The sequence below is a fragment of the Tubulanus polymorphus genome, chromosome 5 (assembly GCF_964204645.1).
Source record: "Tubulanus polymorphus chromosome 5, tnTubPoly1.2, whole genome shotgun sequence".
Lineage (NCBI taxonomy): Eukaryota > Metazoa > Nemertea > Palaeonemertea > Tubulaniformes > Tubulanidae > Tubulanus > Tubulanus polymorphus.
Genome location: NC_134029.1, coordinates 19,943,930 through 19,963,883, shown reverse-complemented (window position 1 = coordinate 19,963,883; position 19,954 = coordinate 19,943,930). Strand labels below are relative to the sequence as shown.

General features: G+C 38.2%; 1 protein-coding gene across 5 annotated transcripts in view; it reads right to left on the bottom strand.

Moving 5' to 3' along the window:
- Positions 1-383: 383 nt before the first annotated feature.
- The window catches only part of LOC141906491 (uncharacterized), a 25,297-nt gene continuing 5,726 nt past the window's right edge, over positions 384-19,954 (bottom strand). For 3 of the 5 annotated variants that reach the window (XM_074795810.1, XM_074795808.1, XM_074795809.1), the window contains exons 9-36: positions 19,618-19,759; positions 19,010-19,108; positions 18,437-18,586; positions 17,846-17,993; positions 16,957-17,065; positions 16,358-16,470; positions 15,925-16,080; positions 15,434-15,584; positions 15,173-15,294; positions 14,719-14,736; positions 13,564-13,621; positions 13,366-13,444; positions 10,518-10,563; positions 9,852-10,038; positions 8,343-9,108; positions 7,741-7,920; positions 7,459-7,500; positions 6,368-6,428; positions 6,214-6,286; positions 6,055-6,116; positions 5,873-5,974; positions 5,426-5,572; positions 5,129-5,197; positions 4,916-5,036; positions 4,280-4,424; positions 3,573-3,707; positions 2,976-3,131; positions 384-1,608 (exon numbers count right to left, since the gene is read on the bottom strand). In XM_074795810.1, coding sequence (XP_074651911.1) covers positions 1,481-1,608; positions 2,976-3,131; positions 3,573-3,707; positions 4,280-4,424; positions 4,916-5,036; positions 5,129-5,197; positions 5,426-5,572; positions 5,873-5,974; positions 6,055-6,116; positions 6,214-6,286; positions 6,368-6,428; positions 7,459-7,500; positions 7,741-7,920; positions 8,343-9,108; positions 9,852-10,038; positions 10,518-10,563; positions 13,366-13,444; positions 13,564-13,621; positions 14,719-14,736; positions 15,173-15,294; positions 15,434-15,584; positions 15,925-16,080; positions 16,358-16,470; positions 16,957-17,065; positions 17,846-17,993; positions 18,437-18,586; positions 19,010-19,108; positions 19,618-19,759 — 3,765 coding nt within the window. In that variant the 3' untranslated portion in view covers positions 384-1,480. The remainder of the gene's footprint in view (positions 1,609-2,975; positions 3,132-3,572; positions 3,708-4,279; positions 4,425-4,915; positions 5,037-5,128; positions 5,198-5,425; positions 5,573-5,872; positions 5,975-6,054; positions 6,117-6,213; positions 6,287-6,367; positions 6,429-7,458; positions 7,501-7,740; positions 7,921-8,342; positions 9,109-9,851; positions 10,039-10,517; positions 10,564-13,365; positions 13,445-13,563; positions 13,622-14,718; positions 14,737-15,172; positions 15,295-15,433; positions 15,585-15,924; positions 16,081-16,357; positions 16,471-16,956; positions 17,066-17,845; positions 17,994-18,436; positions 18,587-19,009; positions 19,109-19,617; positions 19,760-19,954) is intronic. The other 2 variants (XM_074795812.1, XM_074795811.1) reach the window with 2 other exon arrangements.

Sequence of the window (19,954 nt, the reverse complement as noted above, 5' to 3'; positions counted from 1 at the left end):
TTTCGAATAGCGGGCTGGCGCCGGGTCATCGACTCGCTTTTCCCATTACATTTTTTTTGACGACGTAAAAATGTTACCATTTATTTTGGAATATTAGTAACTACTCCTGTTTATTGGCTTAAAAAAGCTCTAAACATACAGTGGCAAAGTATTGCTGCTCTTGTAAATGCTCAGGGAGATATACATTTTTTATTTTCATAATTCCTGGAGCTTAAATCTCACATAAATCTCCTAAGGCTACATTAACTTTTGTGCGGCTTTTATATTCCATTTCGTCGTCCATGGATATTCAGAGGTTGTATACAGATCTCTCTTGATATGGTTACCGACAGAGTGAAATCCCAGATAAAAAACTTGAAATTTTTCTCAAACGGTTCATCTTTATTAATGCACTACAGGCATTCAGCTATATCTACAAACTTAACAGTGTAAATGCTATACACGACAAACAGCACAATCAAGAATGGCAATTTATACCAAATTTCCAAAATAGCCTAAAAATCTTATGTGAAAAATCTTAAAATTAGTCGCCACAATAAAGCAGGTTAAGTAAGAAGTCAATTAACAATTCAATCACAGAAATTCAAAAGAAACGAAATGCCTCAAATCTTAAAGATGAATTCATCTTTTGTTTTCAGAACTAAACCTACTGTGTAAGCAGCTATTGAGTGGCAGCCTAAGAACACACCTACATTGAATTCATACACAATTGTTTCCTTTTGTGGATGACATGAAAAATACAGATTAGTGTAAAATATAACAGATGAATTTTAAAAAAATACCAGTAACGATCTTTAAACAATTTCTGATTTATGTAAAGTTTAATGGACGGATCAGAATTCAATACATTGGTAAATAATAAATATACACATATCACAGCTATTTCAATTATCATTACGCACAAAAATATATAGGTACTTTCATGAAGAAATAAATGAAATATGACAAACTTCATTAGCAAACTACGTAAATTTCATCCAATTTTACTCCTATCACCCTGTACGTAGTTTAAATTTTAAGCATTAAAATGTCCATACAAGATATCATCTAATAATGGATGGATGACTTGCCAAGTAAATATACCTTCGATTTAAAGCAACTCAAATAGAGAGGAAATCAGGAAAGACAGACCAGTACTCATTCGATCCTCTCGCCTCTAATATAATTTTCCTTTTCGTGAATAAATAGATTGTTGAGATATTCTATGCAAATGAGGCACTCGACCTGGAATATAAGGATCTCTATAGGCCTACGTGTACATATGGGATAATTCATTTCTTACGTACGCATAAAATTTGGATTTTTCAACCCCTGCCCCATGTACGCAAAATTGACCATTTTTTCATATACATTAAGCATCAGAGTACGCAACTGCACTTACCCCTCCCTTAATGTGTTGGTAATAAATGAATGACCCCTATATAATAACTCATACGGCTTTCCAACTAAAACATGAATGCAGATATTCAATCGAAAGATTCTAGCTGTTCTCAATTTGACGACGTTCGTCTCTCAATCTCTGCTCTTCGGCCAACTTTCGTTCTTTCATCGAAGCCGCGACGAGTTCGGCGCAAACGCGTAACGGAGCCGGTTCAACCGACTCGGAGCCTGCAAAATTACGACAATGTTTTGAGATCGGAGTTTTGAAAAAAGATCATCAACCTACCAGGTACATGTAATTTCTTAATATTAAAAATTGCAAACAAATCAAGGACCACATGATTCGATCGGAAAGGTTAATGGTAACTTACAAATGAATCAAGAAGAAAATGATTCAATCAGAAAGAATTATGGTAACTCGCAAATGACTCAAGAACCAAATGGTTCGATCAGAAAGGTTTATGGTAACTTGCGAGTGATTCAGGCATTGGGTGATTTTAAAGTCGGTGTTGGTGTTAGTGTTGGTTGTTAGTGTTAGTGTTAGTGTTAATATCTACCCCTTAACAACCGGTGTTGTGTTAACACTAACACTGGTGTTGGCGTTAACACTGATGTTAACACCGTTGTTAGTGTCAAGATCAGCCTGATTTTATCATCAAGGAGGGATTAATATCATCAGTGGCAGAAGGTAAATAAAAATCTTATTTCACCAATCTAGGCTTGTTTCGATCATTTTGTTTCACTTAGCAAAATTTCAGAAGAAAATGGCTGCTAACACTTTGTTAGAGCCATAAACTGACGTTGGTGTTAACGCCTAGAGGTTAGTGTTAGTTGCAATTGAAAACCCATTGAAATTTTCACCAAGATAACACTGCCTTGATATTAAGGTCAGTGTTATTGTAACACAAACACTACCTGGAACACTAACACCGTTGATCACACTAACATTCGTTGTTAACACCAACACCAAGTGGGCAGTTTATTTCTGATGTTAACTGGGTTGTTAGTGTTAGTGTTAACACTCAGTGTTAACACCTACTTTAAAATCACCCATTATATTATACACTAGACTCTGCTCAAGTCGGAACAGTTCAACTTGGATGTATGTCGAAATATTTTTTTGTGACACTATTTATCAAATACATAACATCCTACTCGGATATAACTCGATTTGGACACATTCTTACGGTCCCAAACGGTCCGACTTGCGCAGAGTCTACAGCGTATACAAAAGGCCTTTTTATGAACACTCGATTAGTATATCCGAGTATGCAAAACGTTTTTATGAGCATGGATTATGTCATAATCCGTCATTTTTATGAACATTGGTTATCATAATCGATTAGCATACTCAGCATACTCGCTCGGCGAGCAAGTATGCCGATTATCTAATCCAACCGATATGGTGTTCTCGGTAGAAGTCGCTACTGAGTAGGCCATAATTGAATAATTTCTACCTGGCGTTTTTATCAACCAACATACCCGGTTATGCTAATTGACACTAATCGGCTATATAATCTAAATAGCTAATCTATTTCGATTTTGCTGGTTCATAAAAAGGCCTAAAATATTCTGCACAATCCAATTACTGGTACCTAATAATTTCAATGCCTCTTGACCGTCAATGATCGGATTCATCCAAGTCGACCTTCGTACATCAGGCAAACAACAAGCTTTAGGTATGTAGATTTGGAACGTTATTTCTATGACTTCTTTTTTCGTGAAGCTTCCCTGCTTTGCGCGCTTCTTTCCTACAATACAACAGAATACATAAACACAAGTTATAACATTGATTCGAATTAATTAAAATCCGAATCATGAATAATAGTATACGTGGTTCCAGGTTAAATGGACCAAACATTTCATCCGAATTAAGAGATAATCTGGATTGAAAAATCTGAATTAAGCGAGTTCTACTGTAGCAGCACTTTTCAAATTATAAAGGTATACCTGACGAAGCTGGACATTACAAAATGAAGTAAAGAATATTTTTTGGGCGCCTCGAAAATTTGAAGAAGTAATATTTCAGAGTTTGAGACGTCCAGAAAATAAGACTGCACATGAAAGTGTTACATATAAGTGCAAATACCTTTATCTGATTGAAATGAATTGCTAATGCTACAAAAAAACACGTCTCTATGTTGCCCCCATAATAAAATATACGGGACTCATTTCATAACATATGTTTGTACCTTTGAAGACCATATCAATAGCATCATCAACTTCAGCAGGAGCGGGATACAAATCACATTCATTGAAATAGAAAGGCAACTCGTGTTCGTCTAATTCTCCGCCGAACGACCGTTTGTCAAACGTGCTCTCATAACCTACAAATATCATCAGTAAAATTCCAATTCATTTCGTTAAAATGAGAGCATGAGTAGAATTCCTAGATTCTCTGTTTCCCTGATCTGTACAAACTCTATTTTATGCCGACTAGAAAATACATGACCCTAGATTCAACATGGCAGGGCTGCCTCCCTTTCATGGTACAGCCTTAAGGCTTCGGGATGTGCTATTAATTATATAGGACAGATTTGAAAATTTACGGTCGTACATACATCCAAAAATACATTGTTTTCTGGATACATCTTATAGATATGAGTAAATCTATCATCATAAGGCCTTGGTTCATTGCTTAGTTGTCTTAGTTCAAGCCCGAAACAGATAGAAAAGTCATCTTTGTGTTGATTTAAAAAGGAGCATACCGGTATATAGAAACAGGTTTAATTATGTTTTTATTATGATCCTTACAGGACACAGCTTCAGGGTTAAAAGTCACTATGTGGTGGATTTCATTAGTTTCTAAATTCTAGCACCCAATTCTGCAGAATGTATCTGAATATTGAAATTTTTCCGCTCCGAATGCGATGACGACGTTGATTTTTGAAATGCTTACGTTTTTTCATATCGATGAACTCGGTGACTTCTTCGATGCTGAACGGCGTCTTCGGGCGTTCAATTCCGTGGCGTCGCTGGATTCGACACAAGAGGGCGTTGTAGTCCTTCATGAACGCCTTGAAACTCTGGCAGTACATGCTCACCTGCGGAAACGACGACACAAGAAACAAATAAGAATTTGAATACAATCGAACCTCATTACGATAAGTTCAGGGGATGAGAAAATATGTTCGTTATAACTGAGAGTTTGTTATATCCAGTATGAAATTACGTAATCATCCTATTTGGGATGAAATTCTAGGTTCATAATAACCAACACATATTATATCAATCAGTCAATCAAAAGTGTCATTTATAGAGCGCCTGTTACACTGGTGATAAAGTTCAAAGGCACTGGTGAGCTCTTTTGGATTATCCAGGATCAGAGGGCGATGAATTACATCTGAAGAGCTTCCACCGTAGAAAAGGTAGATGATTTGATTTGGATGTGATAAGTAAGAAATTGATCAAGTGTTCTAAGGCCTGTCCTCGATTTAGACAAAAAATGATAATTTTTTTTTGGCATCAAATTTTTTCATTTTGATTTTGAGTTCGTCATGAATAAGATGGCTTCTGTAGACACGTTATGTACTACCTTTCTATTCAGTTTTTCGAATCGACGTCGTATTAGAAAACCGCGTGTATATCTTTGAATGATCGAGGCAGCTAAATTCAATTCTTTCGTCGTGGGACCAGTCTTCTTCGGATGGAAATTCCTATATAAATTGTAATTTCAAGCACTCCTTGAGATCTGAACATGCAGAAAATACCAAATCTAAAACTGGATAATATGATGATCAATACGTACTGATAAATATCAACATGAGGGCCGATCGTCGCGATATATTTGTTCTCTTCTTGATTCTTCGATACCAATCTAGAAAAGCATGAATTAGTGTAAATATTTCAGATTAAAGATTCGCATCTTCAGTTTCAAAGTTAATCACCCGGTAAGATAGTTTTGAGTTAGATTTCACAACAAGTTAACTCAAAATATCAACCGAAGGGTTAGCTCCAATTCACAACAGTGGAACTGGGTCCAGTAGCCTGAATTCATCGCATTAAAGGAAACAAGCTCACGCGAAGAAAACAAACTTCCACTTACTCTTTAACGGTTGATTCGGCCTTCAATTTGCGTTCCTTTTCCTGATTAGAAAGATGATTCTCATAGTTTCTTGACCAGTCAACCGCCTCGGGATCCAATGGGCGGTTTTCGATTTTCGATTTGCGCACGGCGTGTTCGCGATATAACCTGGAAATACAACCTTATCAATTCATGGAAAAGACTACAATATGCAAGTAAGGTTACGTATTTATGTGTGTGAACTGTCTCTGCCTCAGAAATGGATTTCGCTTTCTAGCCCAATCAAAAGACATTAGGATCGAAAGCTCTGTGAGTTTTCAACTAAATCTAACTTTATTAGATCATTTACACAGATGAACTTATTTCAATCCATCAAAAAGATGTTCATCACATATGCAATGCACGATGCCAACTTCCCGATGCTTGCTGTTAAATCTAACATCCTGAACACATGATCTAGCATATTACCTCTTTCCTTCTTGTTCGTCCTTCTTTCTATCTTCTAAAGCCCATCTACGCTGACGTAACATTATTTCATAATGCGACCTGGCCACGTATCCGCGGAAGATCCTAACGAAATAAAAAGAAAGAAATCAGAAACGCGTCCTCAGATTGACTAAAAACTAGCGTCGTTCAGATGTGGGCGGTACCTTTGTATATCCACAGCCGCTTTTGCTTCTTTTTGCCTCTGGACGGCGGTCTCCATATGATCCTTTCGAAACAGAAATTTACTCTTAAAATCTAATTTCAGTTCTTTGACCAGAAATAATGGACCGGCAACATCGAAAAAGGTTTCCAGAAATACATACCGGGTCTACTGCCTCGACGTAATCGGGTATTGGTCGACCTTGACCGTGATTAGTTGATGATTTACGTTTAGATCTGAAATGTTTATACGAATTCCGATCAACGATAAGGTTTCGAAAAACGTTGTCGAAATTCGACGCTATCGACGCTACTTACGAAGTCGCCGTCGCCGGTCTAGACGGAGAAGATTCGACGGAGGATTGGGCGTTACTGTTAGCTAAAGAAAACAGCAAAAACACACCGCATTAGAATACAAACTACTATGACGAATACGCGAAGAGTTAAGCTTTGTATCAGTGTTGTGAATAGATATGAAATTGCCAAACCGGAAGCTGATATCAGTCGCGTACAATTAATTAACACATCAATGAAATGCCAAAATCACTAGTTCTCCAAATTTATGAGGTTATCGTCACTTTTACAGGAATTAGATACTGAAGGTCATGGACAAAACAGAATTGTTGCGACATAATGAAAATAATAGGGAACGACATCGAAATATTCTACAAAATAATCAATTTGTATGAATTTTACGAATTACGAATTGTACTTTGTACTGATTCCATATAGAAAATAGACCCCACCCACCAAATCGGCTTATATCATTGGCAGTTAACGTATATTGCAGACAAAACGGATTTGTTGAGACAGCACAAAAAACACAAAATGCCGATAGTCTAGAACTACAAGTATACACACACACATGCCATCACCAGAATTACGTATAGCTAAGATCAGTGGATTAGGACAACATTCTTGTTAAATAGATAATAGGGGACTACAGCCAGATATTCTACAAAATAATCGATTTGAAAGAATTGTATTTTGTACTGATTTCATATAGAAAATAGACACCAAAAACCAAATCGGCTTAAATCATTGGCAGTTAACTAAATCACAGTTCCAAGACGTCTGTCCAACTAAGATACAAGCACAAATTATGTAGGATATGATACGAATTTTACACAAAGATAGATTCATATACTAAAACTATATATAAAATATAAAAACTACATCTACACAGAAGTAATTATCTTGAGTTTAGATACTGTACAGACCCAAATCTCAAGTTCAATAAACTGAAGTTTAAAAGATTATGAGTTTATTTCACCATTTGATAACACTGAGATCGAAAACGTTGCTCATATTTGGCTTATGAAATAAACCTTATTAGTTCAATATGTCAAGTTTATTGAATCTGTGTAGACATAGCTAATGCAGAGAGTACATGAATTCTGCGTGTATACCCTGTTTACTGTATATCCAGTTTATGTGAAGTTTGATTGGATCTGAAACACGTAATGCGAATCCCGATCTCATTAATAACAGTGTCTAAACCATAAAGCCCAATTCACACAGCCAGGAAAAACGGTTTTTCATGAAACAAGCGCCGCTTGATTTGTGTAACTCTTTTTGATTCGTCAAAAAACGTTTGTCATCTTGTGTACGTTGGACATTTTTCGTGTTTTGCAAATTTTAACAAACACAATCACAAAACAGAATACATATTCTGTATCGTCAATACTCACCAGAAGGCTGAGGTTGTGAACTGGGAATAAAGCGCAGTCCACCACCGCCCTGTGACGACATGCCTTGACCGCGAATATTAAGCACCGCTGTATGATTTGTTAATCCAGCGACCGTACGACCGGATGATGTTTGGTGCGAATCTGCTTCCATATCTTCGTCGTAACCACGGAACTGGGTTACTAAAACAAAGAGAGCTTCTAACCATACGACATAAAAGCAATAATTCTATATCAAATATAGCAAAAATTCGTAAAGAATTTTGAATATAGGTATAGGGGCTGTGCTTTGCATACGTAAGGAACCAATGCTAGTAAATCTCCCCAGAACCAGCGGTTGGTTTGAATGACTGGTATGAACTTTTACTAGGATTAACTAGATTAATTTTCAATTAAGTTTACCGGTTAATTTAATTTAAAGATAATTCAAAGATAATACTAGTCAATACAACTGGCCCTAGATGGATTCATTCAACTAACATATATCTAAGCACGGGGAATTCTGGAACTTCAGATAAAATTTTCTTACAAATTTCTTCCAAGGTAGGCAAGGCCTCCTGTACGATGTAAGTACACGCGGGGCTTAGCTTAAAAGGTTTCTCTACCTGTTTGCAAGTAACGCCTCGGACTATCCATCTTGCGGGCCTGTTTTTCCAACTCGACCTGATAGGCCTGATTGAGACGCGGCGAACGACCTCCGAACGGATGATGCGGGCTCGGTATAGATGGCGCCGTCGGTTTCGGGCCGACGATAAACTTGGCGGGCTGTTGTTCGCGTTGACGCAACATTCTCGTCGGGCCGGCGCTTCGTGCTCGTTTTTTCATCAGCGGCCGCTCGGCTGCTTTTCCGTCGATGATCTTACGTCCGGCACTCGTTTTCGGGCGACGCGCCGTTTTGCCGTCTTTTCTCGGTGACGACGACGTTTTACAATCGCGACAATAATTCTTGTCGTTGCGAAGCTCTTTCAGCCAATATTCGCCGTTGATGTGAAGATTCGGCTGATTCTTCGTGACGTCCGCGTTCACCGTCGCGATGTCGACGTCCGGCGAGAAACTCCAATGTTCCGACAGATTCAACTGTCGCGAAAGATCAGTGACGGATATCGACTTCGCCTTCTCCGGCAACGCCGAAGACGGTTTCGACGACGTTAACCCCTTACGAGGCGACTGCGCCGCCACGTGGAAATTGGCGTTGTGCTTGTCGCGACTGAAAGCGTATTTATTGTCCAGCGATAAATTCACGACTTTCAACTCGGTGTTTTTCTCCGGTTGTTGCGGTTCAGTCAACGGACGTTTCGAAGCGGAAGTCGTCGCGGCGCGCGTCTCATCTACGACGGTCGGAATCGAAGTCGCAATCGCTGATGCTTCAACCTGGAAAATAATGATCACTCATTTTGAATCCGTAGATCTAAGAATCCAATAAGTAATAGGACCTATTATCTAGGTATTGGATCATCCATTTATTACGTACGCATGAAATTTGACTTTTTCCATCCCCCTGTACGCAAAATCAGCCATTTTTTCACATACATTGAGCATTACAGTACGCAATTGCACTTACCCCTCCCCCTACCCCTCCGCTAATGCGTTCGTAATAAATGAATGATCCCTATTGGCAAGGACACCCTTAGGATAGGAACTCCTATTGCAAAATGATAGCTGTCTCCATCTAGTTACTGTATGACTGTATCAATTGACCAATGACCAAAAACATTTTCTATCGGATTTAATTTCATGATAATGCCGCAGATAAATCACTTGGTAATTAGATGAAGGTTCAGGGTGACCACTTTCGGCCCATTTACAAATCCAATGGGTTTTCTTTGATTTTTGCGTGTGACGACACAAAATTTCTAGGTTTAGAATGTTACAATTCATTCATTTTTCAATGAATCACGTATTGATAAGAGACACATGGTCAATAACATTATCACCCAAATTCCAAGGTTTTCCAGGTTTTTGGTAAACTTAGATTACCCTTATTTTTCTAGATTTTTCTGATTCCCAATTTATCCAGGTCAGTGGCCACCCTGAGGTTGGGATGGGCCAAAAACATCTTTCTAGGCAGGCAATTTAATATGTGCTGTATGCATAAGTTTGACATTGGTTAATACCTGTTTTTGAAACGTTTCCCACTCGAGTTCATCGGCGTCGCCCTCACTGTTATCGGGTTGTTTGGGATCGGTCACCGACCACGGCCGTTCGACGTCGATCTGCTCCGATTCATTATCACTCAATAGAACGTTAGTAGTCGACGGTAACGGTGTTTGAGGCGGCGCGTACAGCTGACGAGGCGTATCTCTGCAAATAGATAAACAATGACAGTTTCGAACGGCAGAATTTCTTTTTTTCTGGGTGGGACAAAGACTGCCCTACATTGGACCCCCAAGGGAAGAGAAGGGGGCCAACCAAAAGTCATCTGGAGGTGAGAAATGGCTGACAAGCTGAAACTGATGTGGCTGACAAGGGACGAAGCGCTGCGAGTTACCAAAGACGAAGAAATTGTGGAGAACATGTTGTGGCCTTATGTCTCACTGCAGCGTGAAGAGAGTCAAGTCAAGTTATTGATAGACATTGTTCACCAGAAGCATGCAGTGGTCTTGTCAAAGGGTTCTGAATCCAGGTCGTGGCCAAGTTTCTTAGTCAAAGGTTCTCATCTGGCCGCTCTTACTTAATCAGGATAATGACCAGAGCACCGCTCAGTGCATTGAGGAATGAAATAAAAATCATCAGATTTTTTAAAGTACAACATCAGGATATATGACTTTATTAATACTCACACGTCAGTTCTGATAATTGGGCCTGCACTTTGGCTTTTCTGGTGGTCTGAAATGGAATATTATAAGATGATTAACGGTATCAAGTACTGATTACGCGAATGTATACATTTTCCGTTGTCGTTGTCGTTGTCGTAACCACTTATAAAAGGTCAGATTTGAACCGATGTGTCAATGACAGGAAATTGCCAATCGTTGATTTGCAATATAGAAACCTGAATGAAAAACACTTCATCGCTTATCAATAAGCAAAGAAAACATTTAATGCACACATGTTATCTGCTGAGTTTAGGCTGTTGCGTAAGCTCTGATTGATTGGTGGTAAGGACTACACTTGATCTACCGGTATTCAATATTCCATACTCCAGAATTCTCCAAAATCCAATTTTTTGAGAGGTCCAAATTCGTTCCCTAAAGAATTTGTCATCGATATCGAAAATTGATGTGAGGAAAAACTTTTTTCGTTTCAAAGAATTTTCATCAACCTACAGATTCCTACTTTATGTTGAAATAGCGTATGATACCATCACCTGACCTCACAATCAGACGCTATGTCTTGCGCAACCATATTTCCTGGTTCTAAAGCCGAACAGACATTTAGGCAGTTTCGATTGAACGTATTCCGGTAGAGGATTAGATATTCTGGATTGCAAACTCTGCACCGGCCTATCAGGTTTACAGATTACCCAATTTCGCCGGAATAGGTAGAGCATATTCTGGTTAAAACGAACGCACCACAAGAGAATTACAGAATCAGTAAAAACCTGCCTTAGTTACAATCCGATTCTCCTAGTTACCGTATTTCTTCAATACTTCAATAAATCCAACATAAACGTGTTCTTGGTTCCGTAATAACCAATAATATATACACACGACAAGCATTCCAGTACATACTGGTAATGAATTATTAATCGCTTCCCTACGAATCTATTGATTCGTGTTATCAACAGTTTACGTGTGAGAAAACTGCGAGTCAATCGTAAATTGACCATTAACACGAGTATCTTTATATATTAACCTGCCTGAGAATTTGAAATCTAGAATCCTCGATCAAAACATGTCCGAGATACGGTACATATTCTGTTGGACGTTCGAAGCAAGAAATTCACATTCTTTCGTGAATCAATTCCGTTGATCTGTTTCACTTAGGTAATCCGCCAGCTTCAATACGCCATAAATCAAAACATGCATAAGACAAAATTTACATACGATATTAACAACATGAATGAATCGCTTCGATGCGTTACAGCCCACCAGATGCACTGATATCAGTGAGATGCGAGATGAAATAAAAAGATGTCAACCGCTCGACCACTACCAAAGGCAATGGATACTTATACGGCGGAACCTCGTTACAGAGCCTAGTTGCACAGTCGTGACTTAAGTCCAAAAATGGTATCAAATCTTAAGACTAGTCTTAAGTTGTTAGAATGGCTACAGAACGAAGTTGGTCTTAGACTGGTCTTATATATATTATATATCATGACTATGATATGGCTTAGACTTAAGAGCACAGTCATAGCTTAGACTTAAGACCAGTCTCAGACCAACTTAGTTCTATAGCCAATCTGAGAAATTGAGACCAGTCTTAAGATTTAAGACTACTTTTGGACTTAAGTCACGACCGTGCAACTGGCCCCTGTTCTTTATAACCAATGGTTCGTCACATCCAGTATGAAATCATTGAAAATTTCCTATTTTGGACGATTGCTCTAGGTTTGTAATAACCGATAAATTGTTATATCCGAGATCGTACTATCCAAGCCGATCGCCGTAAAACTCCTCCGGTTAGATTACGCAATACGCAATAACCAATCCTTATTTCGTAATGTATACGAAATGGTAAGTAACCTTTCTATGTAATCAGCACGTATGTAATCAATATACCAAGGCATCGGTTATATAATCAATACTCTATTGACAGCCGGCTAATTAACGACGGCTATTTTTATTACAGCGGAAAATAAACGTCTCCAGATTCGTCGACCTTTTAGAGCGATGCAGAATGAATGCGTCGCGCAGTGATTGATGTGATTTTTTCTAGAACTCGATGGCGTATACTGCGATGAGGTTATTCTACGTACACGTTTTTTTTCTTTTTGTACATGGGATTCATTTTGCAAAAATGATAGAATTTCAATGCAGTGAATTCCGCCCGTGTTTATCGGTACTCAAAACGTGTAAAGCATTTTTCAATGAGCATGAATCGCGTGCATGACTAAGACCGAACATATTCGTAGCGGTTTCTGAAATCTATGGAATGATTTGGAAAACGACGTTCTTCGTGTCACAAAATTCAACACGACATACGCTTCACAAATTCAAACATTTTATGTTACCCAGGATATTCTATGTTATAACACAGTATTCCCCGAGTGAATCAGTGGCAGGTAAATGGAGAAATTTCCTGGTTCGGAATGTTACGATTATTTTTTCTAGGAATCAGATATTGATAAAAACGCATGTCCAATAGCATATTATCGAAATTCCAGGTAATTTTCAAACTTCCACGAGTTTTCCCTGATATTTTTCTAGTATTTTTATGGTTTCCTTAGTTTTCCAGGTCAGTGGACATCTTGTACCATGGAGAAAATCAATGGCCATTCATTTCCAGGGACATCCTAATTTTATTCTAACTGAAGTACGTGTATACTTTCAAATGTATACAGTAAACTCGGATCTCGTGGGGCCATTTGATTTTTTTGAGGTCAGTGAATTTTTGGGTAGCTGTCAATATTAGAAGTGCTTTTTGTGTAAAACATTTATCCAAGGCAAGCGATAATCCGAGGTAATCCCAGTTAACTGTATAAAGCAGAATTGAAAATCTTAAAAAATAGGCGATAACGCTTACCTTGACATGGCTTCGGAGCTGTGATTGACAAAAACTCCATAGTCGGAGGTGGCATTCGAGACATCATCTCTTTCAACTCCTAACATGACGAAAATAAAAACATTGCAAATAAAGAACTCGCGATCGAATGGAAAATATTTCGCTCTTATACAAAAGGGGTCGCAAAAACCAACAACATAAAGTAAACACATAACATACTGCTGATAAAGTTGCTCCCGCATTCAATCCGAAGCTTTTCATCAAGTAATGTCTTGGCCTGTGCGCGAAATACAAATAACACAAGTCAGAAACGATGAAAGCGAATGAAAAAAAAACAAAAACAAAAAAAAAAAAAACGATTTGAGATGCCTGAAATTCAGCAGAACAAGCGCAGTATACGAAAGCTCGGATTCATAGGATGGGTATCGTTTTGATGAATCCTCAAACTAGCTCACATATTACGAAATATCCATCAAAGCTATTTCCCATTCAATGAAACCACGCCTTTGGGGCTCGAGTTTATAGGTAATTATCGTCCGATTTCTTCTAAATTCTAATTTGAAATTCTAAAATTTTTCGACTATTTCAGTTGATAATAGTCCATAAATATGTAACGATATGAACATTCTCATTGAACTGAAAATAAGGAACCGGTTCTGTGGTTGTTGGGTTTTATTAGTTAAATATTTCAGAAAATTATTTCTTATTTCTCAAACTAATCCCTATTCAACTTGCGTAACTAGTAACGGAACATGATCACTTGGTCAATTTTTCCCTGACATGAACATTGTTTTCCCTGACTTGATCTGCTAAGAACCCAATCAATTTAACAGTCATACGTAATACATGGATGGAAACTGTTTGATTTAACGCGTGATCCAACTATCTTAACAAAATTCCCTGACTTTTCCCCCAATTCTTCCCTGAAATCCAGGTAAGTGGCCACCCTTATGATTTGAAACATATATGTCAGCCTAGTGTTGTATTTTGACAATTTATTCTGTGCAAATCATCAAATCTGTGAAAGACTGAATTAAATGGTATCAACAGACGTTCAGTGCATGATAATTGTAACTGGCAACATATAAATAACTAAATAAACATCGAGAAAATGGTGGAAGTTAATGCAAAGATTGTGTTGAGATACGAAGTGATAACATGAAAAGGAGTGACAGCAAATGCTTTATAATATAATATCAAAACAATGAATTGATTGTTTCAAATCAATTCCACGAACAAATACCGGGTATGTAAAATTTTAGACATAAAATGTTATATGATGAATTTCCCCGCTACCAGAGGCTGAATCAGATCAGCTAGGAGTAACTGTGAATGATTTCTTTTACCGCATAATGCGAATAGTGTTGTACTTACTGAGCATAACGCCACCTACTGGGAAACGATAAAATAACACGTGATAACAAAATGGAGTCCTATTCAAGTTAACGAACAATACAATGGGAGTCCCAAATGTTAGTTCATTGGCGTTATTATTGAGTGTCCCCAAAGGAGGTCGAGGGAGGTCAGGGGTTCAAATGCCCCTTTTTGGGCCATAGCACCATTTTGAAATAACGATGAATATCTTTTATCTCATAAATCATGCTGCCCACTCCAAACTCCAAGACCTAGCCCTGGAATTAAGTATATAAGGCTCAAAATTGGGTCTCAATTTGGGCCAAAATTTTTTTTTTCATATTACATGTAATTTCTAATGAAATCCTTGGCTACATTTAGCCTAATATAAGTTACACGCGATGAAATCAATTTTTCTCATATAAAAGGCCTAATGCGCCCACGCGCATATATTTAATAAATTCGATTGACTTACGTTGGATCATCGGATTGTCCGCCTACATGTAATACTTTCATCATTTCAGCGACTGAGCTCGGATCGATCTCTTTAGCATGATGAGACGCCGCTCCTTTTACATTTGTGTTCTGATCGGATGGCTGCAAAAAAAATAAAACCGTTCAATCATTATCATCTTTCGATATTCGAACTTATATCTTACATATTTGAGAAACAAACGTCATTCGTTCGTCTAAGATCGTTTACAAAAATTCCGCGGCATTAAGATAAGAAACGAACCTTCTCGGTTTTCCATTTTTCTTGCGTCGTTGTCGGTGCTGTTTTCGGGCGTCCACCCGCTGACGTACTTCCGACGGCGCGGGTTCGCGGCGACGATTTCTTGCTCAGCTTCTTCACGTACGTGTGGCTTCCGAAACCCGTTTCGGTCCATCTGAAATTCAAATAGATATCGGTTCTTTTTGGTTTGTTGTATAAGATCAATACAATTCCGAAGGCATGTGGTTGGATTTGGCAATACAACACAGTTGAAATTAATTCATTTTATAGTATTCAACTTTTGAACCAAATTTTGTCGCTTGGATTCATTTACGAGTTACTGCTAAATCATGTATCAATAAGTCTAGGAAATTTGAATCATTTGAAATGAACTACTGGTATTGCAATTTTCATGCCCTAGTCAATATTCTGCCCATAGAATTCGAGTTGGAGCGCTAAACTCCTCTGACAGTTTATCAATTTTTTCCCGCTAGTCAATTGTCCAACCGACTTACTTGTATCTCGTCGATTCCGGTTCGACTTTGCCTCGCCAGTCGATAGCTTGCACGACGGCAGACGTCGGCGACGCATTAGCCGATTCACGAGGGAAATGCACTTTCCAATCGGTTTCATCGGGTGGTCTAATATCAGTCGGTGTCAGACACGGCGATCTGTACATTGAATGAATGGAAGGGACCATTAAACGCCTATTTCACACCAGTTTCAAACAGTAAATTAAATGATCATCAATTCATCAATAAACGATTAATAGGAATAAGAGTTAGAGAGTTCTCAGAAGGATTTCTCGTATCTGAGGGCATATTTTGATACAACAATCACTCTCACATCAAATGCCAAGTTCTGTTTGTAGATTGTATGAATCATCAATGGGCTCAGAAGTTGCCGGAGATTTGCACCTATCTTTCAAAGATTATCTCGTGTACTCACGCTGAATGCGGGCTGATGTCGATCCTCCTAACCGGAGCGGATTGAGCTCTGACAGTAGCTTCATTCACCGACATCGTTGGTTTATTGAAACCAGGCCCCGGCGATGGTACCAACTATAATCAATAATGATCAATGGTATCAGTTATAGGGAATATTCTTATTCAATTGAATTTACATGAATATAATATATATGGAAGCTGATCCCAGTGATAACAAAAACCTTCAAAAAGTTGAATAATAGCCAAAATGATGTTCTGGTGGTTATCAAACAAGAATCAGAAACGTAACCCATCCGCCCTCGGCAGGGATTCGAACATGATGGCATCGAGACTCGTCACGGTACGAAATGCTGTTTTATGTTAGCCCGGGTTTTTCCATTTATGGTTCCTCCATGAAATTTACTCAGCGTTTGAGCAATCTGCTGTACACCCGGTCTAGTGTGGCAGGAGTACGTGCCATGACTGAGTGTAGCGATGCTATCCGGTTCGAATCCCTGCCAGGGAGGACGACATAACCTAGCCTAGGAGATGACTGTTCAAAGGTGTTTTTACGAGGATCCTAATGTTGGCGTTTGATATACTAAATCACATGAGACTAACCCTTTCTTTATATGTCGTCATATCATCTGTTACATGGTCGATCATGGACAGAACGTCTTCCATATTGACAGTGCTTACCGTCGCGGGTTCATTTGTATTTTCGTCGGATCTGAAATACATGTATGGTTAGTTCATAAGATGTTTTAGAAACTGGATAATCTTCTATATGAAAACCTCTTTCTGTTAATATCGAAACTAAGCTGAATTATAGAGACCACCATTAATAACACGCTAATCCGTGTTTTGACGATAATAAAGAAACCCACAATTATAATGAAAGACAAGTCCGAAAAAATGTTTTCTAGAGCTAGCAGTTTATACAACGTTTCGACTATATTCTAATAACCATCTTCAGGAATAAGCTTACTGAATTACAGCAGAAATTATGAAATTTACATAGAATCCTGTACAAAAAAAGACTAATTTAAGTAATCAAAAGCGATACAAACTATGGGAAAATTAACACAGAAACATTCTCATGCTAAAAACAGATTAACTCTTTCAGTGCATCTACACCGCAGTGCGGTGTACGAATCAGTGATGGATTTTGCTAGTACACCGCACTGCGGTGTATTGATTTAATTAGTAATTACTAATTATCTCTCTTGAAAGATGGTAGCACCTGTCAAACATAGTGAAATATTAGTAACTAACGATATACCGCGCCAGGGTGTAGACGCACTATAGTGCTATTCCCGTTATTCAACACACTAGGGTGGAATTTTTCAGAATTTTCAAATTATCTCCAGCACTATAGGATATTAATTAGCCAGCACTGAAAGGGTTAAAGAGAAGAAAGCTAGGGGGTAATTATATAATACAACAGAGAATATAACTAAAAATTTAAATCAGTAGTAGATATTATAGAATCATAGAGACGTTATTTTACCTGTAATTCGCTCTTCCTGTACTGGGCGAAGATCTGGGACGGAAACCTGGATATTTCGTTTGGTCGGCCGGATACATCCTCCCCGCCGTTTTGTACAGGTCTTCCAATGTCTGCGCGAGTAGTTTACTTTTCTCAAAATCGTTTGACGCTGAATTAAAAGCAGAACGAACGAATGAATTCATTTTCATCGTATCAATGATAATACAAATATACCTCGGTAAGCGATGTATACAATAATCTATAAATTTTGACAGAAAAAAGGACCCCAGCAAGCCCATGGCCATAGACAGAGGCACTGATGATGACCAGGAACTTATGATACTACCACTCTTAATCAATCAACACCATATCATTATCACTGTAATCACAATCATACAAAATTGATAGATTTCAATCCAAAAAGGCTCTAAAGGGCTATTACAATTGAAATAAATACAGATTACACCAATGACTTGCAAGTAAAACAGGGAAATGAATCTATCAAAATGTCTTTAAAATACCGGGTATTGCAGTGACTTGCATAATCTAACAGGACATGGTAAAACATATACATGATCGGAGCCTTATGAAATGTAAATCGGATTTATTTACCCTTCTGTGTCGTCGATTCGAGCTGGTCGAATTTAGCCGTGTATTCAGCGACGATGTTATTCGTGTAATATTCCGGTGATTCGCCCATTTCGTGCGCCACATAACGCTGGCCATACGGACACCCGTTACGCCCGCAAAACTGCAATTTCTCTACAAACGAAAAACAAAGCGAACGGTTATTGAGAATTTTCACCGCACGACGATCAGGGTCCAGTTCCACAGTTCCGGAGTTAAGATATAACTCGTGAGTTAACTCATCGAAAATGTACTAACTTTAACTGAAGAGTTAACTCTTATTCACAACTGTGGAAGTGGGTCCTGGGCCCAGTTTCTCAAAAAAGTTAAACTCAAATATTTGGTGTAAATGCCATTTGTTACTTCATGTTTTCAATCAGGACAACAATTCAAACTTAACCGTTTTAGGCTTAAACTTTTTCGTGAAACTGGGCCCTGGTATTGATAATCTAGGATACCGAAAGAAAAATCAGGACGAATCGATATCTATTTTCACTGGATTTTCACAAGAGACTAAAGAATATCTGTTTCATTTTCTTTTTCTGAAGGCCAACCTACCTAATATATCTTGGCCGCTTTTATGTTCTTCTTGAAAAGCCTTCCACATTCGAAGTTTCGCAGCTTTGTCCATCGAATCTTCGGGATTCCGGAGCACTTCTGAATATTCGAAGAAATTCATATGCCGATAAAAACAAATTATAGATATTTCGTACATTGCTCAGTTTCAAGGAAACAAAAATTGAACTAAATATTAGTCAGTTCCCTGTAATACATGTACCCATGGTTCCCACAATTACATGCATTAAAAATTCCCATGTTTTTCCCAAGTATTTCAACGGCCATTTTTCAATTTTTCCAAATGGAAATGTGAACAGATATCATCATACTACAGTCAACATTTTAGTGGTGACTGGTTGATAAAAGCCATTTTCAAGAGAAATTGCTTAAGAAAGTTGCCCTTGGCGAATGCAATACGTGGAATGCAAATGAATTTCCCAAATATTTCCCCGATCAGAGGATTATTTCTCAAATTCCCAAATATTTTCAAATTAGATTATTATTTCAAAATTCCCAATTTCCCAATTCAAGTTTTCCCGATTTCCCTGTACTGTGGGAACAATGATGTACCGGTATTCATTTTTTCGAGATATTCAATCGTCACGTACCCTTTGATCTTTCATCCGACGGTTGATAATGGGCATGAGGATTGATCAGACTCGAGATCGGATGAACCATTTTCGGTTTAGAGACAGATACCGGCACGTCAGTCTGGCGGGGAAGTGAAGCGGCACTCGCAGCCCTGCTACCCTGTACACAAAAAAATCATTCATATACTACTATCATAATGACAGGCCACATTGAAAAACTGGGCCCGGTTGCTCAAAATTTTGGTTAGAGTTAACCAGTGGGTAGTTGATGTAGCAACAATTAAAAGTTTATCGTTAGAACGGTAGTTATCTTTAACTAACTTTTGAGCATCCGGCCCCTGAAGTTTAATTTCAA